Source organism: Meriones unguiculatus (assembly GCF_030254825.1).
Source record: "Meriones unguiculatus strain TT.TT164.6M chromosome 13 unlocalized genomic scaffold, Bangor_MerUng_6.1 Chr13_unordered_Scaffold_41, whole genome shotgun sequence".
In the NCBI taxonomy this organism is placed as follows: domain Eukaryota; kingdom Metazoa; phylum Chordata; class Mammalia; order Rodentia; family Muridae; genus Meriones; species Meriones unguiculatus.
The window spans coordinates 3,348,250-3,375,526 of NW_026843650.1; the positions used below are offsets into that span (position 1 = coordinate 3,348,250).

Below are 27,277 nucleotides of genomic sequence, written 5' to 3' on the forward strand. Positions count from 1 at the left end.
TAGTATTTTAATCCTATATTGTATGACTAATATCCACATATAAGTGAGTATATACCATGAGTGTCTTTCTGCTTCTGGATACCTCACTCAGAGTCATCTTTTCTAGTTGCATCCATTTGCCTGCTGATTTCCTTGTTTTTAATTGCTAAATAGTATTGCATTGTATAAATGTGCCACAATTTCTGTGCCTATTCCTTGGTTTGGGGACATCTCAGTTGTTTCCAGATTCTTGCTAATGTCAATAAACCTGTTATGAGTATAGTTGAGCAAATATCCTTGTTGTATGGTTGATAATCTTCTGAATATATGCCAAGGGTTGGTATAACTAAATATTCTAGTAGCATTATTCATAATTTTCTGAGAAAGCACCAGATTGATTTCCAAAATGGTTGTACAAGTGTATATTCCCACCAGCAATGGAGGAGGGTTCCCTTTTCTCCAAATCGAGTCCAGCTTGTGTTGCAGATGATGTGAGATTACACATGAATAACCCTAAATATTCAACCAGGGAACTCCTACAGCTGATCAACACCTTCAGCAAAATGACTTTATACAAAATTAAATTTAAAAAAAATGTGAAGCCCTCCTGTATACAAAAAAACAAGTGGGCTCAGAAAAAAATTAGGAAATAAAACCCCTTCAAAAAAGCTACAAATAACATAAAGTATCTTGGAGTGACTCTAAGCAAGCAATTGAACGACTTGTATGAAAAAAAAAAGAACTTCAAGGAAGATCTCAGAAGATCTCTCATGTTCGAGGATTGGTAGGATTAACATAGTAAAAATGGACACTCTACCAAAAGAAATCTAAAGACTCAATGCAATTCCAACCAAAATACCAGCACAAGTCATTACAGACCTTGAAAGAATAATTCTCAGTTTCATATGGAAAACCAAAAAAACCTAGAATTGATAAAAAATGCCTGTACAATAAGAGATTTTCTGGAGGTATCTTCATCTGAGATCTCAAGTAGTACTATAGTGCAACAGTAATAAAAAACGGCATGGTACTGGCACCTGTACTTTAAATCTTAAAGGGGTGTGCAGCTACTCATTAATTATTTTTATTAAATCACATCATGAAGCTGAGGGGAAAAACCAATATAGGGGAATCAACTGCTGTCTCAGTTTTAGACGCAGTATGAGGGAGTCCAGACAGCCAATGCTACCTTGGGATATGGTTTCAGCTCATCAACCTTAAAACATCCCTGGCTTTTCTATTAACGGTGTACTTTTCTTAACTTTAAATTGTTCTCTAAGATTTTTTACATCAGAGCCATTAGCAAAAACATCTTCCCTGACCTTGTTAAACAATCTATTATTCCAAATTGTTTCTAAGTATAATGGTCATTGCTTACAATCTACATATATGGCTCCTTTCAAGGGCAGTGGTTAATTCATTAATATGCTCCAGTAAACATGTGAAAAGAGATCAAGCATTGTTTTTAAATGCCAGTGATATTGCCCAGTGATGAGCTAGAAGCCTTCTTAGAATTTTCATACAACTCATTTTATGAGGTATATGGGCATCATAAGGGCAAAAATATGCTACATAAGAGCACAAAGTCCTCAGGAAAAGCAGTTCTTGGGATTATGCTTCTCCAAGACAAACTCATCATGACTATGCTAACAGGGGAGACACATTCCATGAGTTCTACAGCTGTTTTGCTATTGCTCCTTCATGGCTCTTGACCAGGTAGCCAATATAGTTTGCCTATAGATGGGTGAGGAGGAAGTGAGGTTAGCTCAGGCCCTGGGAAGAAGAATTCAGGGTATTGCATGGGCTGTACTAGCCTGGAGGCCCAGATAACATGGAAGGACTGAAGGATTACTGGGAGAAAATGGCAGGTAGGTTTGATATGATATGTTAACTAGGAACCTCTGCCATTAGTTCCAGGTTTGAATCCTACTTCTATGGTAACTTAAACTTCAGAGAGAGAAGCATGGTCTCCATTGGATAATGATCTTCAAGTGAGACCACAGGGAAGAAAGGTGGCAAAACAAAGATTCTGTTTTTCTTTTCTTTGTATATATCTTCTTTCTTTTCTTTGAGGGAGAGCGGTTAACCAAACTGGACTCAAATTTTTGCTCTTTTGTTTTGTTTTTCTTACTATTTTTTATTTTATTGTTTTTATTTTTCACAATTTATTCATTATATATGCTGATTGAAGGTCACTCCCTCACCTCATGCTGGTCCCACCCTCCCTCCATCTTACCCCTATCCCCATTCCCTAGTCCAATCAAAAGGGGAGTTCCTCTCTTCTGCCATCCACCCATATGTTATCAGAACACTACTCAGCTATTAAAAATAGAGAAATAAAATGTCTGCTCTTATTTCTTTTCTATAGGCCACTGTACTCACCTCAGAAGATTTCATACCTTGAAGCTTGCCTGCAACGTTACTGTGAAATAAACACTAGGGGTAACTCATTTTAATGAGTCCTACCCCCAAGACACTATTCGATTTACCATCACACATCAAGAAACATGTGAAATTTGAAATGCTATGAAGTCTGAAATATTTTATCACAAGCATTTCAGAGAATGTGATTCTCTTGCTGTCTGGATGGCTGTTTCCCACCAACCCAGAAAGGCATGAGGGGCAGAAGATGAGGTATAAAGCTTGGAAATCCCGCAAGCATAACAGTGGTCAGCCACTCTGGGAACTACCTCAGAAAGTAAGTTCAACTTTAATTCCAGAAAACAGAAGCTTATACCCCTTGGGGCATGACTGGGATTCTCCAAGCATAGGTGTAGATAACTGTTTAATACTAGGCAATTCAAGGATGCTCAATTTGCAATCAACAGCACATTATTATCATATCAACAAGAAGAACAAGAACACAGAACCAAATTATCCTATATTTGAAGGGAGGGGTGTGTTATGAGGGATCTGTGTCAAAGGCTATCTATCAAATTTGATTGGTGGTGTCTATGTCTAAAGACACTCTCAAGCAAAACTCAACCTTGACATGGTTACACATCTAGGCCAGAAGCAGGGTCATACATGGAAAAGAAAGACTCCTTCGTTATATCTCAAAATTCAGTGTTGGTTGTGATGTTTTTCAATAGTACCCCTGGAACAATAGGTATGTGTACACAAAGAAACTTCTACGGGCTACCGCTGTTGTGTTATTCTCAGAGAACTTCCTGCTGGAGTTACTTCACCATTCCCTACATATTCATCCAATGAACTAAAAGTTTCTTGTGTAAAGTGAGGCAATTGAAAACAGTAAATGTTGAGAATCAGGTTTATCAATAATATTTTTGCATGTAATTGATATTTACCATTCATTGTATTCTTTTTAAAAATAAGTTTATTTACTTTAAATTCCAATTGTAGTCCCCCTCCCTTCTCTCCCACAGTACTACCCTCCATTCCTATTCTACCTATTCCCTTTCCCCTTCCCCTTCAGAAAAGGGAGGTCATTTCCATTGAGCTAGTTTTAGAGTTCTGTTGGATCTCAGTGGACCAAAGTACACAAAGGCCTTTCCGCATTGCTTATACTCACAGAATTCCTCTCCAGTAATGATACTTTTATGATAATGATGACTCTAGATTTGTGCAAGTCCTCACCATTTTAACACATTCATTAGCTTTCTCTCCAGTATGAATCCTTTTGAGATGATGAAGATTATACACATCTGGAATGGTTTCACCATGTTAAAAGCACTCACAGGCTTTCTATCCATTAGAATTTATTTCCTGAGTGTGAAGATGATTCAGAAGTGCAAAAGTTTTTTTACACTGGTTACAGTCAGACAGCTTCTATCCAGTATGTGTTCTTTTATGTATTAGGAGATGTTATGTACAAAGGCTTTGCCACATACTTATATTCATATGGTTTTCCTGCAGAATGTGTTGTTGTCTTAGATGACTGTTACATGCAAAGTCTTTATCACACTAATTACCCTCACAAGGCTTCTCTCCACTGTGTGTTTTTCATGTTTTCAGAGACTACTCTGTTGTGCAAGGGCTTTATCATGTTGAGTATATTTATAAGGTTTCTTTCCAGTATGTGTTCTGTTATGCCGTATGAGATTACTGTTTTGTGCAAAGGCTTTACCACACTGGTTACATTCATAAGGTTTCGCTCCAGTGTGTGTTCTTTTATGGCTTAAGAGAGTACTGTTTTGTGAAAAGGCTTTACCACACTGGTTACATTCATAAGGTTTCTCTCCAGTGTGTGTTCTTTTATGGCTTATGAGATGACTGTTTTGTGCAAAGGCTTTACCACACTGGTTACATTCATAAGGTTTCTCTCCAGTGTGTGTTCTTTCATGGCTTATGAGATGACTGTTTTGTGCAAAGGCTTTACCACACTGGTTACATTCATAAGGTTTCTCTCCAGTGTGTGTTCTTTTATGGCTTAAGAGATGACTGTTTCGTGCAAAGGCTTTACCACACTGGTTACATTCATAAGGTTTCTCTCCAGTGTGTGTTCTTTTATGGCTTAAGAGAGTACTGTTTCGTGCAAAGGCTTTACCACACTGATTACATTTGTAAGGCTTTTCTCCTGTGTGTGTTCTTTTATGCCGTATGAGAACAGTGGTATAGGCGAAGGCTTTACCACATAGAGTGCATTTGAAGGGTTTCTCTCCAGTATGACTGCTTTCATACCTGCAAAGATAGTTAGAACATATGAAAGATTTACCACAGTCATTTCATTACACTAATAAATATATTTATCTATATGAATTAATTTTATAATTCAGTCTAATGGTAAAGAAAAATAAAATTTTAAAGTTTTATCACTTTATTTACATTCATGGTATTCTTCATTATGGGTATTTTTGAAGATCCTTGTGATGGTAAGAGCATTTGTTATGTGATTCACTTTTATAACATAATTTTTCTATAGAGCTTTACTCAAATATATGAAGAGTATTGTAAGAATTCAGAGTTTGAGCACAGCAATCCCATTCACAAATTTTTGTACTGTATGAATGACACTTCATTTAAAAAGTGAGCAGGACATGCAGAAGAAGTTCCAAATTCCTAGTATTCATAGGTATTTTCAGCAGTGTGATTTTGCTGATGAACAGTAAAGTTGCAAAACCAATTAACAGTAACCATTTATCACATTCAAAAAATCTACTCAAAGTGGGGACTACAACAAAATCAATTGTTCTTGGAGAAAGACAGGTATATTGCGTCTTTCAATGTCCCTATGCAAATGTGTCTTAGAAACATTGTGACATATGATATACCTGTTTAAATTACAAGAATAATAAAAGATTACCACATTGAATTAACACACTTTGTTTTTGTTCATCATAGACATGTCATATATGGATTAAGGTTTCTCGAAAACAATATTTTTGACTCTCATAAGCTGCTCCTCTCGCTAAACTTTACAATGTTACTGCATGAATATGAGTAACACTAGTTGTACTATGAAATATTTGCTTACTAGAAGGTTTGGACACATACTGATCACCTATTCAATGTGTATACCTCTTACAATATCTGACTAGATAGAATGAGACTAAACAGATTGGCAGTTCAACTCAGTAACTGTTATGTCCATAAGATTCAAATGGTATTTTCTGTTGCAACATTATTTTATTTTCTTCTACCTTAGGGGAGTGCCTTGCAAACACAAATCAGATACCTGACCTTGAAGTATGTGGAATTGTGAGATTTTAATAATCATCAGTACACTTAAAACAGTGCTGTTTTTACACTGTTGCTTTTCTCTAAAACTTCCAGGACACAGCCAGGTGTGCTGGTACATGTCTTTAATCCCAGTACTTGTGGAGGCAGAAGCAGGCATATCTCTGTGATTTTGAGGTCAGGCTGGTCTAACCAGCAAGTCTAAGTCAAGCCACAGCTACACAAAAAAACCTATTTCAAAAACAGAAAATAAAAAGCTGCCAACAAACAAACAAATAAACTTCCAGGACACATTAAAATTTCTTAAGATTCATATCTGTATCAGCATGCACATAAAGTTACCATTTTTTACTTGTAGAACTGTGAAAATATTCTTCAATGTTATGGTCTTCCCAATTGTAGCCTAAAATATAGTACAAGAAAATATATATTATTTGAAATATCACATTATTATTAAGGCAAAACTTAAATCACTATCTTTTGTGACCCTTAGAACCATGCCTGATTTATTCACCTCATTCCTCCCCATTCTCAATTGGAATTACAGAAGATGATCAATAACAAAGTAAGAGTTGTGTCCTTATTTTAAAAGTGAAAGAAAATTTGGAGTATTACCTATAGCAGTGAGGTTTTTACAGGTCTCTAGCATCACATCTTTGTAGAGTTGCTTCTGGGAAGGTTCCAGTAAAGCCCACTCTTCTTGGCTAAATTTCACAATCACATCATCGAAGGTCACAGAATTTTAAAACATGCCATACATTTGTACAACAGAAAGAATGGCAACAATATAAATTTATACTTCATTGGTAATATAGTCATATAATTCTAGTGCTTCTTCCATTTATTTTCTGACACAGAAATGTTAGTGTTACACAGTTGGGTTCTGTGCATCAGATGAAGGATAGGAGAAGAAAAAGCCTAAAGGTTAGATTGTAAGGAAAACCAAAGGTTTGAAAACCTGTGTTAAAGGAGTTTCATTAGTTTGTAAGACATGTGTATGAAGTAGCCATTAGTTGGGTTCTTGAGTGACCTATGAATCATCTTCAATTACTACTCAGTTGGTAAGTAGGTCAGCACCCTGTCATAAGACAGATGGAAGGAAAAAACACAATTATGACCTTTTATCCAGCAACAAATGAGATGCAGCTATCAGGGGACAGTGAACAGGTGGGTGACATCAGTCAAAAGACAACATGGCATTGAATATCATGTTTTGACAAGGGATCAGAGATGTTGCATACCAGTATATGAAAAGGGGAGTTCATATATTTGTGGAAGGGAAAGTGGACTACAGTGAATACATGGATAAAAATAATGTGAGTGGCAAGCAACAATAATCATAGTGGATAACATCAAATTTTGAGTGACCAGACAAAAGAAAAGGTATGCAACATAGGATTATTCTTTGATCATTGTTTTGTATATTCTCCTTTCTAAATCATGTATAGTCTATAGTTTAAAAATAAAGATTAAACTTTTGTATTAAAAAAAGAAGTGTTAATGTTATCACTAACACATTTTAGAAGAAAACTGAATAAAGAAGTTTAACTGTGTCATATCTGAACTTTTTGAATAGGATATAGCTTTGGAATAGTCATGGTAATTAATATGGACAAAGACAAACAGAAAGAAAAGAGCAAAATAGAAAGAGAGAGACAGAGACACACAGAGAGGAATTAAAAGATAAACAGTATTAAGTACATATCAGAGAAAATTATGAACAGTTACTAACGACAAAAAAATGATGGACAAGCTGGGTGTATTTTGTCATGCCTTTAATTCCATCAATCAGGAGGCAGAGGTAGGTGTATCTTATTGATTTGGATGCCAGTATGATCTATACAAAGAGTTCCAGGACAGCCAGACCTATATAGTAAGACAGAGCCTCCCCTAAAAGTCAATCAAACAAACACAAACGATTGAAAGAACTAAGAGGTCTTTACTGAAGCTTCTACAAGGAATTATGCATTCACTCCAGTTGTGAATTCATTTTCCAGAAATCTGTACTGCCCTAGCTTAAACTGCAACTTTATTAAGATCTTACTAAAAAGGAATGCATGTTTAAACAGCTAAAAATAGAAAGATGAAAATATTAGCAATGTAAAGGATGATCATAAGTAAGCAACATAAGGCAGGAGACATGGCTCATCAGTGAGGAGCTCTTGCTGCTCTTGCAAAAAATTGGTCTCAAATGTCAGTGTTTAACTGGGACCCACTATTATCAATTGCTATAAGTTCGTGAGTTCTGAACACATCTTTGGACTACTGTGACGACCAGGTACACAAGAGGTTCATATTCATGCATACAATCAAAATACTCATATTCAGTAAAAATTAAAAACAGATCCCAGATTGCAGAGCTGATCGCATACTGTGACTTATCAGCAGGGTAGCAGAGACTGCATAGTGACAAATAGTTGGAACTGTTGGCCCCCAAACACAATTGACTGTGTTTACCAGGTGATAAGAAACCAATGATGAGAAAAAAAAATTGGGTTCAACCTCAGAGCACCCAGCTAATCTCTGGAAAATTTCCTGGGCTGTTTTGGCAGGAGTAAGGTTTTCAAGCAAATAGACCCAAGAAGCACGTCCTGATCACCTTCCCAGGCTGAACTGTGCACCCCAGAGCACCAGAGACTGGGAGTCCCAGTCTCAAGAAAACCCCACAGGGAAGGAAGCACGTGGGACTGACCAAATATCACCCAGTCTATCACTGGAAAAGATCCTGTGGACCTGTGGGCACAGAGCAGCCAGCCCTGAGTAGGTCTCCAGCTGCCAGACCCACACACCCGAATCCTCATCACAGACAGAACTGTGGAAACCGACAGTTTTGGGTTTCCCTGTTGGGAGAAAACTCCACAGGGAGGGAAACAGCAGGTCCCAGCTTAGAACACTCAGCTGACACCACCACCACCACTAGGAACACCACATATGGGAATGTTCTCGGGAAAAGTTCTCAGGTTCCTGTTCAGTCACCAGCTTAAAGCCACCACTTGCAAGCAAGTGCCTACATACTCTACACACCTCCAACAGTACAGACTGGGTCTTCCTGCTGGGAGAAAGCCCAAAGGTGGGGGAAATATCTGGCCCTACCTCAGGACACCTAGCTCCAGAAAAGTTTCAGTTATCCACAGGCTCCAGACTCTAGCCTCCTGCTGCACACATGAGAGTGGTGCACACCTGCCACTGATTACCACTTGGGTATTGGGCACAGAGCTCCAAACTCAGACCTACAGAAGCCTGGGTTCCCTGAGATCAACTGCTCCAAGGGACAACCAGTCATCCCTAAACTGACCAAACCATGGGGCACTCAGGTTACAGTAGCAGCTCACTAAATTTACAGAAAGAAACCCAGCAGCAGGGCAGCTGTCTCCAGAACTTCTCTGGGTGAGAGGATAGCCCCCTTTACTAACAAAGGCCAAAATTACTGCTCAGCTCTGTATGTCTGAGGTGAGCTGTGGAAATTATTAAAAAACACCTGCCATTCAGTGACCATACCCAAAAAGCTGAGGAGACCTCCTTTGGAAAATATCATCTTCCTGCCAAGGGGATTCGACCCAACACAAGATTCCAGGAAGTACCAGAAACAAACACCCAACACCTAAGATAGCCCAATGGGTAGAGGCCAGCGTAAAAGCTCAACCATCAAAATATAGAGCAATATGGCATATCCAGAACCCAGTTATTCAGGAACAAGCAGCCTTGGATACCCCAGCATAAAGACAATTTCAGGCCAATCTCCCTTATGAACATTGATGCAAAAATACTCAACAAAATACTTTGCAAACCCAATACAAGAACACATCAAAGATATCATCCACTACAACCAAGTAGGCTTCATGCCAGCTATACAGGGGTGGTTCAATATATGGAAATCCATTGATATGATCCACCACATTAACAAATTGAAAGAAAAATAAACACATGATAATCTCCTTAGCTGCTGAAAAAGCATTTGAAAAAATCCAGCATCCATTCATGCTTAAAGTATTGGAGAGATCAGAGATACAGGGCACATACCCAAACATAGTAAAGGCAATATACAGCAAGCCTATAGCCAACATCAAGCTAAATGGAAAGAAACTTAAAGCAATCCCACTGAATTCAGGGACAAGGCAAGGCTGCCCACTCTCTCCATATCATTTCAACATAGTTCTCGAAGTCCTTGCTAGAGCAGTAAGACAATTAAAGAAGATCAAAGGGATATAAATGGGATAGGAAGAAGTCAAAATATCCCTATTTGCAGATGATATGATAGTATACCTGAGTGACCCCAAAAAGTCTACCAGGGAGCTCCTAAAGCTGACAAACACTTTCAGCAAAGTGGCTGGATACAAAATCAACTCAAAAAATAAGTAGTCCACCTATATAGAAAAGACAAAAGTGCTGAGAAAGAAATTAGGTAAACAACACCCTTCACAATAGTCAAAAAGCACATAAAGTACCTTGGTGTGACCCTAACCAAGCAAGTCAAAGACTTGTATGAAAAAATTTCAAGCCTCTGAAGAAAGAAATAGAAGAAGATATCAGAAGATGGAAAGATTTCTCATGCTCATGGCTTGGACTGGGAAAGGGACAGGGGTGGGAAAGACGGAGGGTGGGATTGGGAGGGGAGGAAGGAGGGAGGTACAGGGTGGATACGAAGTGAATAAACCGTTATTAATAAAAAATTTAAAAAGAATACAAGAAAATATTGAAAGACTTTTTTTAAAAAAACTATGCTGTTACACATACTTTACAACTTTGAAAATATTGCCTGATATCAGTTATTGCTCCTAAATATAAATAAATAAATAAATAAATAAATAAATAAATAAATAAATAAATAGAAATGAGGGAGGATACTTCATACTCATCAAAGGAAAATTCCACCAAGATGCCATCTGTATTCTGAGCAACAATGCCCCAAATACAAGGACACCCACATTTGTAAAAGAAACATTAATAAAACTTAAAGAACATATCAATCACTGTACATTAATAGTGGGAGAGGTCAACATGTCACTATCATCAAGGGACAGAGCAATGGAAAAGGACTTAAACTGAGAGATAATGACACAAATGGATGTCATGAATCAAATGAACCTAACAGATATCTAGAGATTTTTTTAACCCAAACAGAAAAGAATCTATCTTCTTTCAGCAGCTCATGGACCCTTCTTCAAAACTGAACATACAGTAGGTCACAAACCAGGTCTCAACATATACAATAAGATTGAAATAATATCTTGTATCCTATCAGACCATGATGGACTAAAGATGGGCCTCAACAATAACAGAAATAACAAAAAGCCTACACACACGTGGGAACTGAACAACTCCCTACTCAATGAAATCTAGGTCAGGAAAGAAATAAAGAAAGAACTTCCTACAATTCAATGAAAATGAAGGTACATCATACCCAAACTCATGGGATGCAATGAAAGCAGTCCTAAGAAGAGTTTTAATAGCACTAAAGGCCTTCATAAGCTATTAGAGGTATCACATACAAGCAACTGAATGGCACACTTGAAAGCCCTAGAAAAACGAAGCAGACACACCCAACAGCAGTAGACTACTAGGACTAACCAAACTCAGGGCTGAAATCAATAAATTAGAAACAGAGATAATAATTCAAAGAATCAACAAAACCAAGAGCTAGTTCTTTGAGAAAATCAAATACATAGACAGACTCTTAGTCAAACTAAGTAAATGGCAGAAAGACACTATCCAAGTTCACAGTCTGAAAGGAAGAGAGAGTGAGATAACAGACACTGAAAAAATCCAAAGAACCATTAGCTCTTATGTCAAAAGCCTATATGCCACAAAATTTAAAAATCTAAATGAAATATACAATTCTGTTGTTAGATTCCACTTACCAAAGTTGAATCAAAATCAGGTAAAGATATTAAATAGTCTTTTACTGCCTAAGGGAATAGAAGCAGCCATCTAAATACTTGCAACCAAAAAAAGCCAAGAGCGAGATGATTTCAGAGCAGAATTCTACAAGACCGTCAATGAAGAGTCAATATCGATATTCTTCAAATTATTCCACAAAATAGAAATGGACGCAACATGACCAAACTCCTTTTGTAAGACCACAGTCACCTTGATAAATCCTCAAAGACCCCCAAAAAGAAAAAGAACTTCAGACCAATCTCTTTTATGAACAATGATGCAAAAATACTCAATAAAATAATTGCAAACCAAATCCAAGAACATGTCAAAGATATCATCCACCATTAAGTAAGCTTAATCCCAGGCATGCAGGGATAGTTCAATATAGGGAATCTTAATCCGTCATATAAAGAAATTGAAAAAAAAAACAGGATCATTTTCTTAGATGCTGAAAAATCATTTGACAATATCCAACAGTTATTCTTGTTTAAAGTCTTGGAGAGACTGGGGACAGAGGCACAGATCTAAAAATAGTAAAGACAATATACAGCAATCCTATAGCTAACATCAAACAAAATGGAAAAAAAAACTTAAATCAATTCCACTGAACTCAGGGACAAGACAAGGCTACACACTCTCTCCAAATCTCTTCAGTACAGTACTCAAAGTCCTATCTAGGGCAATAAGACAACTAAAGGAGATCAAGGGGATACAAATTGATAAGGAAGAAGTCAAAGTATTTATATTCACATATATGACAGTATATAAAAGTGACCCCAAATATTCTACTGTAGCGAATTCCTACAGTTGAAAAACACTTTATCAAAGTGGTTGGATATAAAGTTAACTCAAAAAAAAAATCAGTAGCACTCCTGTATGCAAAAGACAAATGGACTGAGAAAGAATTAGCAGAACAACACCCTTCACAATAGGCAGGAAAAAAAAACATAATGTACCTTGGAGTTATCCTCAACAAGCAAGTGAAAAATCTGCATAAAAAAAAAAAACTTTAAGCCTCTGAAGAAAGAAATTGAAAAAGATACCAGAAGATAGAAATATCTGTCATGCTGATGGGTCAGAAGGATCAACATAGTAAAAATTGCTATCATACCAAAAACAATCTATAGATTAAATGATATTCCCATCAAAATATCAACACAATTCCTTAAGGAATTTGAAAAAAAAATTCTCACCTTCATACGGAAAAATAAAAAAGCCAGAATAGCTAAAACAGTCCTGTACTATAGCAGATCTTCAGTAGGTATCACCATCCCTGATCTCAAGCTCTACTATAAATCAATAGTAATAAAAAACTGCATGGTACTGAAATAAAAACAGTATGGTGGATTAATGAAATTGAAATGAAGATCCATAAATAAACCCACACACCTATGGACACTTGATTTTTGACAAAGAAGCCAAAGCCATGCAATGGAAAAAGGACAGCATCTTCAACAAATGGTGCTGGTCTAACTGGAAGTCTACATGTAGAAAAATGAAAATAGATCCATATTTATCACCCTGCATCAAACTACAGTCCAAGTTGTTCAAAGACCTCAACATAAAACCAGATACACTAAATCTGTTAGAAGAAAAAGTGGGAAAGAGTCTTGATCTCATTGGCATAGATGATAAATTCCTCAACAAAACACCAAAAACACTGGTTCTAAGATCAAGAATTAATGAATAGGATCTCATGAAACAAAAAGCTTCTATGAAGCAAAGAACTCTGTCAATAGAATGAAATGGCCACCTACAGCCTGGCAAAAAATCTTCACCAACCCCACATACTACTGAAAGAGCTAATAAACAATATATATAAAGTGCTGAAGAAATTAAACTCCAATAATCCAAATAATCCAATTTAAAACTGGGGTACAGAACTATACAGAGATTTCTCCACAGAGGAATATCAAATGGTGGACATTAAATGCTCAATATCTGTAGTCGTCATGGAAATGCAAATGACATTCCATCTTAAACCCGTCATGATTAAGGTCAAAACCTGAAGTGACAGCAAGCTAGTGAGAATGTGGAGAAAGAGAAACACTCTATTGTTGGTGGTAGTGCAAACTTATACAACCACTTTAAAAATCAATCTGATGCTTTCTCCGACAATTAGAAATAGTGTTACTTCAAGACCCAGCTCTACCATTCCTGGGCATATATCAAAAAGATGCTCCACCATTCAACAAAGATATTTGCTCAACTGTGTTCATAGCATCTATATTCATAATAGCTATAACAGGGAAACAAACTACATGTCTCTCAAACTACATGTCCCTCAACCCTGAATTAGGGATGGGGCAGGGTTTTGATTTAATCTTTTCAGGAGAATAAAATCTTCCAACTAACGAATATGGAGAAAACTGGACACATGAAACTTCTGAAGAAAATGACAGATCACCAAAAAAAAAAATGTCAAAAGAGAAAGCGTAAACTGGCCAACTGGTATCACTCACCTTCATGTTGTGTCTTCTGCCTTCTACAGACATGGTGCAAATTGTCTTTATGTGATTGCTAAAGAACAATCCAAAATCTCTATCTCATATCAGAAAAGCCACCTGGTAAGAAACAGAGGAAAACAGAAAAATAAGGGATGATTCTATTGTCATGAATCTCATAATCTTCTGGCATGATGTGACTTCTGTACTTACCACAAACTTCAATAATTAAGAATGTGTACAGTGTTTGTGAAAGAATGAGGGGGTGAGAGAAATAGCCAAAAACATAAGCCTAAAATATAGCCAAGTTTACATGAAAAGACCTAAGGAAACTTTAACATGAAAAATGTGCACTGGACCAGAGATACTTTTGATTGTTTATTTAATACAAATAAAATAAACACAGATTTCACAAATCACACAAGACAAACTCAAAGTAACACCTAAACTGTTATATTTCTGACACTCCATCTACTACTAACCTCCTTTCAGGGAGCCCTTTTTCTCTAGAAGTGGAAAATGGAGGTGATCATAAAGATAAGGTATGGCTTGCAGTCCCTCATGTCCCCTTGTGGGTTCAGGCACATCCTAGCCCTTGCCAACACTCACACACAGAACAATGTTGGAGAATAATTTAACATGTTTCCTGATGCATGGATTATATCACAATATGTGGAATCTGCCCTATCCAATTACCTAAAACCAGGCACACCTGACAAAATTCTGCATCTCAGAAATTCATTCTATACCCTAGAATTGAATTTCTCTAATGCATGCCATTGTGCCTGGTGGTAGATGCAAGGTAAAAAAAAATCAAAAACAAATAATCAAATATTGGTGAAGGATGATCATCACCAACTTTTTTCTTCCAGTTTCAAAACTATTTGTAAAATTTGTTACACAAAACCATGTGTGGAATACAACATTCATCATTTCTAGAAATGAGACCTTCAGTTTTCCAATTTGTCCACTGCAAAATCAATGCCTGTATGTACACACTAGATAGCGATATTATAAACACCACAACTTTCTACTGCCCAGGCCAAAAAGTCCTCACTTCTCTGGACAATCAACACTCAGGACAGGTTGGAGGTCAAGGGTCTCTGCCGAGATCACCACATGGAGACCAACAGAACCACAACCTGAACCACAGTCCATGTCGTTCAAAGCAGATCAGGCTTTAATAGCTCAGCAGCCTGCTCTTCCTGGCCTGGTGACAATAGTCCCACACTCAGCATGACATGGTCTGGTCTCACTCACAGCTCTTTAGAGCTACATCACAGGATAATTCCAGAACAAACCCATAAACTACCTCCCACTGTTGACCCTGACTGCTAGGCCTGCCCAGAGCCCCTCATTAGCTTGAACAATAGAGCTGAGTCTCAGGATAGTAGTAGCTCCTCTACCAGTGGATCAAAGATCAAATAATGCAGATAGCAGAGGCATTCTAGCTTGGCCCTAACCCCTATGGGCACACAGAATTTTAGTGTTGTTATAAAAAAATGAAAATCCCAATTAATTGATTTTAAAACCTGCTAGCACAGAGAGGCAGAGTAAGCACCCATCTGACCCTGTTACTCACCAAGAGAAAAAAGCCCCAAAAGCTCACCAGCTCAGATGACAGCTCAGGGGGGATAGACCAAAGGAACCCAAGGCCAAAGGCTTTCTAGATAAAAGCTCAAAAAGCCCAAAAGCTACCAAGCTAAACCTCCTTCCACTTTTACACTCTGTCTTAAATACATGTCAGCTGAAAGTTCCACTTACTCCTTAATCCTTGTCAGCTGGTTTATTGCTTTGCCTTAAATTCTATGCACAAAGAGCTTTTGAATTAAAGGCATGTTCTAGGGTTGATGGAACGATACCATAATCACCTGTTTAGAATAAACAGAAAGTTCTTGGAATTAAGGTTTGTGTTAGGGCTTAACCATACCAAACAAAGCACAGGTTTTTACAGTTCACAATCTAATGGATCACAGTGGGATCAAATATCCTGCAACAACCTCATCTTGGAAATGTTTTAAAGTACAGTCTTCCACTTTCCCAGGGCACCTGCTCATCTTCCAAGATACAGGTCATTTATGTTGCACATTCCATTACATGATCAGTGTCCAGTGCAGTCATCTCTACCTCATGGTTGGGAAGTCCTTCAGCCAAACTTCAGTCAACGCCAAATGGTAACAACCATAAAAGAAACAAATGGCCATGAATTTGAAAGAAAGGAGTAGTTAATGGGTGATCAATGAAAATGAGAAATAAAACAAAAAGGATATGTCTGTACTTAGGAATGTTGGAGTAGAAAGTTTATTATAGATAGAGGAGAGAACATAATCAGACACAGGGACATCTGGGACAGTCTAAAGTTGACATGACCCTGAGCTATGTGAGACAAGAGGAGAGAAGTAAGTGGAGAGCCAGAAGAAAGGGCCAGGAGGATAAATAATAAATGAAAAAGACCAGGTAATTAAAACGGTTAGAATACAAAAGGAAGGACTGCTGGGAAGAGGGCAGCTCAACTCCTGGACTAGACATCTGTGTTTGACACCCATACCTTGTAACAGGTAATGACTGAGGGATGCTGGGAGAACCTGACAGCCACGTCTGCTTTAATTGTTAAGTAGCCTCCTTTACGATTCATCCCAGCATTTGAGATGTAAGAGTAGAGAGAAATGAGAAGGATGAAATGATTTCATTATAATCTCAAAAATTATTTTTAAAAGTTGAAAATGGCTTTATGGTCCAATATTCTTCAGGGACTTCAAGTATGTAATAAAACACACAAAGTATTACTCACACCTTTTCTCTCAGGTTGTGCATTTTCAAATGGGGGGAGGGGAAAGCATTCCTGTTAGGCACTACCACACCACTTTGTTCAGATCTTCTGTGTGTTTGAACTGGTGTAAGTGTAGAAATTTGCTTTCCAGAAACAAGTTCAGCAAACTCCCAGGCCTAGGGGTACACTTTTCACTTTTACTGACCATCTAAAATTGATTACCTGACCCATTGACATCTTCCCTCCTCCCCTCCATTTCTGTGTTGTGACAACACCAGCTTCAAAGTAGGTCAGTGAACTCAATTCTTACACAGGTCCCTCTTTATTTGTAATCAACCTCAGAGTTGAAAAAAAAAACATAGTCATACTGACTTTGAAAACACAGGCCATTTTCTTGTAGAGGGAAATCCATTAATAAGATACTGTTTGATGCTGTTCCTGTGTACAATATTAGCTTCTGAGACCTGTAACCTGACAAAGCTTTAACCAATAGCCTGTGTCTCAAATTTGAGCTGACAGAACTGTGTCAGTAAGGATTGTACATATAGGCATAGGAAAGTCCTTTAATTCGAAATTCAATATTCACTGCATCAAGCTACCTGATCCAAATTGTACACCCCCAATCAAGTCTGTTTTCATTCCGATTCATGAATTAATAAATAAAGGTTGAGAAATTACAAATTAAAAAAAAACTTCACTCTGCCACATTTCTAGATAATCCTGGTGAACAAATATGTGTATTCCCAGATCCTAATCTCTAACGAGCCTGGTTAGCATACTACTTATCTGTGGAATGTTTTATAGGCAGTCTTCCCTCAGCTAAAATCTAACGGGTGCCACTAGTTTCTCAGCAATAGGAAATCCTTTACATCATCAGTTCTACTCTTCTATATCACAGTTTACTATTGGAGTACTCTCTGACACATGACGTACAATTTACAATCCCCACAAAGTCCAAATGGATTTTTTAGAACTGAGAGAACCAGACCTGACACCCCTAAAGGTCACCAGAAACTAGGCCTAAAAAAAGTCACCCAAAGGTCACCAGACTACTGACTCTACCCCAAGGTCACCAGGAGAGATGATGAATGTGTCCCTATCTGTAAAGGGTGGGAGAGAACCCAGTTTTCTGTGATCTCTGAATCTTTGGATAAGGACAAGACAGGTAGCTCCTGCAGCACTGATTCACTGATGTCCTACTTTCAGTTTTTCTGCTGCATGAGTAGTGGGATTTGTTGTCTGGCCCTGTGTTTTCTGTTGCACAAGCAGTGGGTTGTGGCTGTTTGTGTTTTTTTTGTTTGACTGTATTGTCTGTTGCTGCCAGCTGCCTTTTTTTTAATTGGGACTGACTGAGGATATGTAACAGAATCCTTCTATCCCCCTTTACTTGATTCTTTCCCATTTCAGGAGGCTTGAGCCATGCTCCACAGGCTCCAGTGACAGTGGCAAGGAGACACCATGGGACGGATAAGGTATACAGAGCCCCAATCTTGGCACCTCTGCAAATGTTCTCTGGCCTCTGGTCTGGCAGAGCTTGGCTGCTGCTATGGTCTCTGGTCTGGTAAAGATTGGCTGCTGCTTTGGCCTCTGATCTGGTAGAGATCAAAAGATATGTTGCTGCTCTATTCTATGGTCTGGCTGAATGCGGTCACCATTCCAAACTCTGGTGTAGTTGGGTGGAGCCTGATTTGGTGGTAGACCACCACTAATGGAACAGGAGAGATGGGCAATAGAGAGACAGTCTACTGTTCTGAGTTTTGGTATTTTCTTCTTCCATTCTCTTTGTGCACATTGTACCTGGTACATTCTTTTCTTGTGTTGTTCTTTTGTGGTTTTGTTTGTTTTTGATGGTCTCAGTAGGCCAGTGACCAAACAGCTCTGTTTCTTGGTGACTTTGCCTGCCCCATGTTCCCAGCAATACAAGTAGGGGCACCTCTGGTCACTAGTGGGAACATACATTTCTACACGGTTGGCTGGGAAGGCTCAGTTGGAGAAGGGTCTGTGTACAGAAAATATTGCTGGGCTGGACCTCTTTGCCTACTTGCTTCCTCTCTGAGGAAAGTTGGTGACCTGAGGTTATCTCTGGTTTAGAACAATGATTTGCCAAATATGCTCATAGCTAAAATGTATTGTGCTTATTACTATTGTTATTATTTGGTTAGGGTCTCCTGTAGCCCAGCCTGGCCTGAAACTAAACAGCTATAAGATGATCTTGAATTTTTGATCCTTCTTCTCCACCTCTTAACAACTGAGCTACCCCCAATTCCTCAAACTTCTTGCATTGAACCACAGGTGGCTTCAGCAAGGAAGTGGACTGAAACCAAAAGGAGAAGGCTTGGTTTCACTGAGCTCCTGGGTCTGTGCCAGTGTACTGGCACTGTGCCAAGAATACCCACCTGTGTACCTTGGCACAGGTTTATTAGCCTGACTGCACTTATGAAATTGTCACCTGAGAAATAAGCCAATTATTTTTCTTTTCATTTTTTCTTTTTTTGTTTTTTGTTTTATTTTATTTTATTAATTATACTTTATTAATTTTGTATCCCCCATAAGCCCCTCCCTCCTCCTCTCCCAATCCCACCCTCCCTCCCCTTTCTGCATGCATGCCACTCCCCGAGTCCACTGATAGGGGAGGTTCTCCTCTCCTTTCTGATCTTAGTCTATCAGTTCACATTAAAAGTGGCTGCATTATCCTCTACTATGGCCAGGTAAGGCTGCTCCCCCCTCAGGGGGAGGTGATCAAAGAGCATACCAATCAGTTTATGTCAGAGGCAGTCCATCTGTGCATCTAAAGAAACTTAGCAAGAGAGAGGACCCTAACCAAAACGGTCAATCCCCATCCTGAAAGGCAAAGAGGATGGACATCAGAAGAAGAGGAAAACAGGAAACAACCTAGGAACCTTCTCCAGAGGGCTTCTGAAAGCCAGAAGAAGAAAACAGGAAACAAACTAGGAACCTACCATAGAGGGCTTCTGAAAGCCTCTGCCCTACAGAGTATCAAAGCAGATGCTGAGCCTGATGGTCAACTGTTGGGCAGAGTGAATGGAATTTTATGTAAGAAGTGGGAAATAGTAAGAGCTGGAGAGGACAGGGTCTTTTTCTTTTTTTTAAGATTTATTTTTTTTATACAGTGTGCTCCCTGCATGTGTGATAGCAGGCCAGAAGAGGGCACAAGATTTCATTATAGATGGTCATGAGCCACCATGTGGTTGCTGGGAATTGAACTCAAGACCTTTGGAAGAGCAGTCATTGCTTTTTAACCTTTGAGCTATCTCTCCAACCCAGCCAATTCTTTTTTAGGTGAGGTCTCAGACTGGCAACTATAAGAATTTTGTTAGAAAATCTTAGAAAGCACATGTATGATTGTGGTTTGCTTGGGTGGGGATGTAATACCAGGAACACAAGACCCTCAGAGACCACCACGAGATGACTTGATGCAAGAGCAAGAGAGCTTTATTACAAGAGTGACTGAACTCGGGGCCCAAGTCTCACTGACACAGCAGTAGAGAACTGGGACTTTGAGCCCTGAGTGAGCAGGGTTTTTAAAGAGAAAGACTCTAAGCAGGTGGGTTTCCATAACAGCAAGTAGGGGGATACATGTTTTCATGAGAGAAAGCAGGGGGGTTCACACCTTGATCTTACAGATTTGGGTAGAAGCCATAAGGGAGAGGTGACCATTTACATAATCACAATTCCCCAGTAGATTGTCTCTATTTTTTTACTAAACATTTATTCTGTCATATTTCCTGGAGGCTGTTGCTTGGAGAGCTAACTTTGCATTCTGTCAGGTGCACATTCTGTGATATTTCCTGGTACCTGAGTTCAGCTCCTGGTCAAGATGGTGCCTTATTTCAAAATGGAGTCACACAAGCTAACTTAAACTCCTCAGGGAACTTCTGTTAATGTGCTCTTCAAAGTGCAAAAGGACTTAAGTGGAGGGTGCAGTAGAGGGTAGGGAGAGGGATAGATGAGGAATTCACCATGTCTGGGTATCTACTCCTCCCCCTAGTAAATGAGTTGATTTACTTAATCACTAGTGCAAAAAAAATAGCTAGAATATATTTTAAGTTCAAGGTCTAAAAGTGAGGTTGCAGGGGTCCTTTTGGCAATGCTTTTGCAAATATACCAAATAATACCAGGAACACAAAGTATCCATTGCATCCATTCACTTGTAATGTTTGTAAATTCACACTGAACAATGAAGGAAAGGAAAGGGAGGAAAGTGAAGGGGAAGAGAGAGTAGGGGAATGGACAGGGAGGGAAGGAACATGTTCAAAATCTTCCTGGCAAGAAAACAAAACAAAACAAAATCCTGCTTAATGAATTTCCACCTTTTGTGTGTCCAAGAATTCTTAAGTTGTGTTTATGTGTACATCCTTTCATCATATTTACATATATGATGAAAAAGCTTGCTGAATAATGGTGTTTCAATGTCTTCCTTACATTTCAACTGAATTATTTTTGGGCCCTAAATCTAGACCTAATTTTTATCAGTATTGGAGGTTTTGCTTATTTTGAATGTGTTGTTTTATTTTCTTAGTTAATAGTGTGTCCACAATCCATTACACCATGGTCATCATACTTGGGTCTCTAGAAAAGTAATGAAAAACAATAAACACTACTAATAATGCTAGTGACTGAAATGAAAGTAAGTGAGTGCATTGTACAATGATCTCAGATGGTCTTTTTAGACAGGACATTTTATCATGAAATCTTTTCTTCATGAGGAACAAAATGCCTGTTAAGCTTAGGGCTTGTTTACAGCATGCTCATGAAAACAAGGTTCAAGATGCATCCTGAAGTCATAACATCTAATGATGTACAGAGAAGACACAATCAGCTTTGTGGATATGGTATCCTAGGGATAAGTATGGCAGGATGCAAGGCCCAGGACATTTTCTGGGGACCTGACCTCTCATAAAACCTAATGAAAACATAGACTCTTTGCAGAAAATGAACATGTACATAAAACCAATTATGTATAAAACATGTATACAGAGAATGTTAGGAGAAGGACCAGGATAAAACTAACAGAAAATAAGTAGCACTGTTGTTGTACCTGTAATTTCTACTTATCTGAAAGGCAGAGACAGGAAGACTGTTAATCCCTGTATTTAAGGCAGAGCATCTGCATAAAGAAAAGCAATGCTTTGCTTCTTCTGTTCCTTTTTTTCCTCTTCCTCTTCCTCTTCTTTCTTTACCTCATATATGTGAAGGAAATGTTCTACTCCCAAGCTGTATTTCTAGCTTCTGTACAAAACAGACAGATAGACATAGTCTTTGCATATGATAAAGCCAGATGCTAAAACTCACTAAAGCTTAAAGAAAGTAACTTGTTATGGGATAAATGAAAGAGAACACAGAGAAGGCAACAGACATAGAGGCTGTCCTACTAACAGCAGAAACAGAGGAAAGATAAAAAATATTTTAGGAGAAGTTTATTACAGATGGCATAATGGCTGGCATTAAGAAATAAAGTGCTCTGTGCTCCCATCCTCTAGGTGGGAATTCTGTACTACTATCAGATTATGAAAACTTTGTTAATAACATTTACTGTTTAAAATGTTATTTGTCCTTCTGCAGATAGTTACTGTTTGTGAATTAGGTATTCAGTACTGTGCTAAGTCCTGAACACACGAAAATGAATCATACAAACACCATTTTTTCTCTATAAGCTTACAGTCTTGTGGGGGAATCCACCATAAACAAACCTATAGACCATGCATAGAAATGCGTACATCACTATAAATTGCACTGTGAAACCTAAAGAAAAGCAATAGGTACCTAACACCCCAAAAGGGATAAAGAATATACATATTCAAAGGCCTCGAGATGAGAAAGTTTTAGTTCAGTAGGGGAAATCAAAGAAGGTGAATTTGTTTGAAATATACTAGTGAAGAAGAAAGGAACAATAATAATGATGATAATTAAAGAGGAAGCCAGAGGGACTGAAGAGATGGCCTAGTGATGAAAAATACTTTCTGTGGGGCTGTAGAGATGGTTCAGAGGTTAAGAGCTCTGGATGCTCCTCCAGAGGTCATGAGTTCAACTCCCAGCAACCACATGGTGGCTCGCAACCATCTATAATAAAATATAGTGCCCTCTTTCGGCATGCAGGTGTACATGCAAACACAACATTGTATACATAATAAATAAAAATCTTAAAACTAAACCAAACAAAACATTCTCTGCTTTTTTTTTTTTTTTTTTTTTGCCAAGTTCCTAGCATGTCCATGGTGGCTGTCAATCTTCTATAATTCCTGTTTTAGGGAATTTGATGACATATGACTTCCTGAGATATAAGACACACACTTATATTCATACGAGTAAAATACTCTTAACACTGATCTATGCAAAATTTAAAAATACCCCCCCTTCAAAAAAGAAGATCAGCAGGCATAGTGGCACCCACCAGATCTGTGTGTTTGAGGCCATCCTTGTCTACAGAGTGAGTCCAGACCAGCCAAAGCTAAACAGGAAACCCTGTCTTGAAAAGCAAAACAACAACAAAATAAAGCAAAACAATACAAAAATAAACAAGATCATAAAGCAAGTGTGTTGACACATGCCTGTAAATGGAGCATTAGGAAGTTCAGGAATGAAGGTCAACCTGGACTATATGAAACTCTGTCTAATAACAAAACAGCAGCAACAACAAAACAGCACAAGAATCTGAGTGCCTGGGATGCTTTGGGACATTCAAATATTTTATCTTAATTCCTGGCTACATAGGAAGCTATTGAGGAGTGTAGTTGTTTGAATGATATGTTTGAAAATCTGGTCCCCATTTGGAGGAACTGTTTTGTAAAAATTAGGAAGTGTGATTTTGTTGAAGAGGTGTGTCACTGTGGTTGGGCTTTGAGGTTTTAAAATCCCACACGATTCTCAGTTAGCTCTTTGCCTCATACTTGTAGATCAGGATGTAGGCTCACAGCCACTGTTCTCTCTGGTGCTCTGCCTGCCATTCCTGTCTGCTACCATGGTCCCTGCCATGATATTCATGGACTTAACATCTGAAACTCTAAGTACCCAAACAACTGTTTCTTCTATTAGCTGCTTTGGTCATGATATCTTAGCATAGTGATAGAAAAGTAATTAAGACAAGTGGTTTGAAAATAGGATAGAATTGATTTGGTGTACACTTATCTCAAAGATCTTTTTGTCCTGTAAAATTAATAGTAAGATTTCAAAAATTTAAGCATACACACACTTTTATGCACTACCTGGGGATGGGTCCATATGGTCTTGTTCTTGATTCCCAGAATAATTTAAAGGGGAAACTTACACAATGTTCTGAGCCCTTGATGTCCTGCAGATGAAGTAGGAGGATGTCCTCAAATGCCTTGCCACAGGAACCCAGTTATGTGGCACCAACCTTGACTTTCAGATGGAGCAATGCATCTACAAAAGGAAGAGTGATGGTATCTACATCATAAATCTGAAGAGGACCTGTTGCTTGCAGCTCAGGCTATTGTTGCCATTGAGAACCTTGCTGATGTCAGTGTCATCTCCTCCAGGGACCCTGGTGAGCAAGCTATGCTGAAGTTTGCCACTACTCCAATTGCTGCCCCTTTCACACCTGGAACATTCACTAACTAGATGCAAGCAGCTTTCAGGGAGCCATGGCTTCTAGTGGTAACTGATCTCAGGGCTGAAACCAGCCCCTCACAGAGGCTGCTTAGGTCAACCTGCCCACCATCGCTCAGTGCAACACAGATTCTCTTCTGCTCTATGTGGACATTGCCATCCATGCAACAACAAGGGAGTTCACTCAGTGGGCCAGATGTGGTGGATGTTGGCCCAGGAAGTACTGCTCATACATGGCACTATCTCCCATGAGCAGTCATGGGAGGTTATGCTTGATCTTTACTTCTACATAGACTCAGAGGAGACTGAGAAAGAGTAGCAGGCTGCTGCTGAGAAGGCCATGAGCAAGGAGGAATTCCAAGGTGAATGGACTGTGCCAGTTCCTGAGTTCACTATCGCTCATCCCAAGGTGGCAGACTGGTCTGAGGGTAAGCAGGTGCCCTCTGTACCCACCCAGCAGTTACCTACTGAAGACTGGAGTACCCAGCCAGCCACTGATGACTGGTCAGTTCTCCCACAGCACAGGGTACTGAGTGGGTTGGAGCCACCACTGAATGGTCCTGAGCAACTCTGCAGACACCTGAGCAAAGGGAAAATAGGTGGAAGGAAAATCAAGTTCCTAAAAGCTAAACACACACACACACACATTTTACAAACAATAATTTTGAATATTGGGTGTAATGATGCACTTTCAGGAGGTTGGGGCATAAGGATTTTAGCTTGGGGTATATAGTGAGATTATCTCAACAATGATGACAACACAACAGCAACCAGAGATCGTTTTGAGGCTGGGGTGTGTAGCTCAGTGGTAAATCATGTACTAAGCATGCACAATGTAGTTCTAGGCCCCATTGTCAGCTCCAAAATACCAACAACAAAAGCAGAGTATCAGGGCTCAGAGGTTAAAACGTCTGGCTGGTCTTCTAGTGGTCCTGAGTTCAATTCCTAGCAACCACATGGTGGTTCACAACCACATATACTGGGTTATGATGCCCTCTTCTGGCATGCAGGTGTATATGCAGGTAGAGCACTCATAAAAGAAAAACAATAACAACAACAACAACAAAAAAAACAACCCAGGCTGGAGAGATGTCTCCGAGGTTAAGAATACAAGCCAGTCTTTTAGAGGTCCTGTGTTCAATTCACAGCAACCATATGATGGCTCCCAACCATCTATAATGAGACCTGGTGCTCTCTTCTGCGGTGTATGTAGAATAAATAAATAAATCTAAGAAAAACCCAAAATTTGAAATCCTTAACTTTTGAACAAGGGGTCTTTCACTTTCGTTTTGCACTGTTGCCAAGGCCTCTTTACCAAACATGCAAATAAGTAAGAGCAGCCTGCTAAGCTACACAGTACCTATTTATACTGTAGCCACTAGAGTCATGGGTACTTCAGAAAAATATGTCAAGACTAAAAGGCCTAGGACACAGTCCATCAACCATCTCTGAATTTCTCTTTCCTGCATCCAAAACATAGTTTAACCTGAAAATGGTGTGCTTTGTACACAAACATTTTTTTATTCTCAAGACAGGACTTTTCTGTGTAGCCTTGTCTGTCTTGGCTTTGTAGACCAGGCTGGCCTTTGTAGACCTACCTGCCTCTGCCACTCTGCACCTGGCTTGCAGATTTAATTTTAAGGCAGGCTCAATAGACTGCTTTTTGTCTTTAGGTTTTCTATGTAAGGGCTTGGAATGTAGCTCAGTTGGTAAAGTCTTGCGTTGCATCCATGAAACCTTGCATTTGTTACACAGCTGTAATCCCAATAAGAAGGTGCAACAGGAGGATCAGAAGTTCGACGTCATCTTTGTGTACTTGGCAAGTTTGAGACTAGCCTGATATACGTAAAACCTGATGTTAAAAAATAAGTTTTACATATATAAAACCATCTTTTACATACATGGAAGACACAAACAAGGAAACAGGTGAGGAAGCTATTATAAAGTATCAAGATTAGAGATGACAATGATATGAGGGTGATGTGGACATGGTGGAAGTAGGACCAACAGGACTGAATGACGAATATGGGGCTGAGAGAAAGGCCAGTATCAAGGGTAGCAGTCATTAAGATTCTTTCTTAGGCAACTGAATGGTCTGAGATGTGGTGATGTATAAGGGAAATTTCCAAAACATCTCTCAGTCTCCTTTGTTATGGGTTGGAGAAGCAATCTGAAGGGGCCCTGGTTGTGTCTGCTGGATATATAGTCAAATCCAAATCTCAGACTGCCTGCCTGAACTGTAGTGGCTAACCACAAGAATCACTTGCAATGACTGTACAATGAAACCACTTGCCCCTCTGTAGCCCACTGGGGGAGGACCAGGGTGAGAAATCCTCCCACTAGCAATCAGCTCCATTTTGTCTTCTAAGACAAAAAAGGCTCTAGTCTCTCCTGTGTAGCTTCATCACTATGCTGTATAGCCTTCCTCCCTTGTGGCTCCCAGCCTTCAGAAAAACAAATCTGAACTTGCTTTGTTCTTGCCCTTGTTAGTGAAAGGTGATGGTATCTATCTTAGGAGGTGGGATGGCCTTCAGCCAACCTCAGCAATCAGGCTCCCCTGTCCAGGCTTATCAGTTTCAGCAGCCTGGCAGTTTTGGGGTGAGAAATCAAAGTAGAGTGTTAGTGGATGCTAATGTGTTCATGTGTAGATAGGAACACACAGTACTTTTAGGCCTTTATCTTAGGTCATGGGAAAATTTTATTTACAAAACAGCAATTTACATATCCACTAGTCTATTTAAGACCTTAATAGAATAAGTATACTCAGGAAGGTAATGCTCAATTCTTGGTTTGAAAAACAACTTTGATAAAGAAAAAGAAAGTAATCAAAATAAACTTGCAGGTTGGGGTGTAGTTTAGTATTAGTAGGAAGAACAATGATTACCTTGGGTTAATGTCAAAATTTGCAAATATAATTTAAATAATATGCATTTAAAGAGTAAATGGGGGCTGGGAAGATGGCTTAGTGTTTAAGAGAACTTGA

At 38.8% G+C, this 27,277-nt stretch overlaps 1 protein-coding gene across 1 annotated transcript; it reads right to left on the reverse strand.

Annotated features, from left to right (window-relative positions):
- Positions 1–4,001: 4,001 nt before the first annotated feature.
- Positions 4,002–17,346, reverse strand: LOC132651211 (zinc finger protein 180-like; the record flags this gene model as incomplete). The annotated part of the gene is made up of 3 exons (XM_060376461.1): positions 17,307–17,346; positions 5,959–6,019; positions 4,002–4,620 (listed from the first exon to the last, which is right to left on the reverse strand). Coding segments are annotated over exons 1-3 (720 nt in total), but the record flags the coding sequence as incomplete, so codon positions are not given.
- Positions 17,347–27,277: the final 9,931 nt, after the last annotated feature.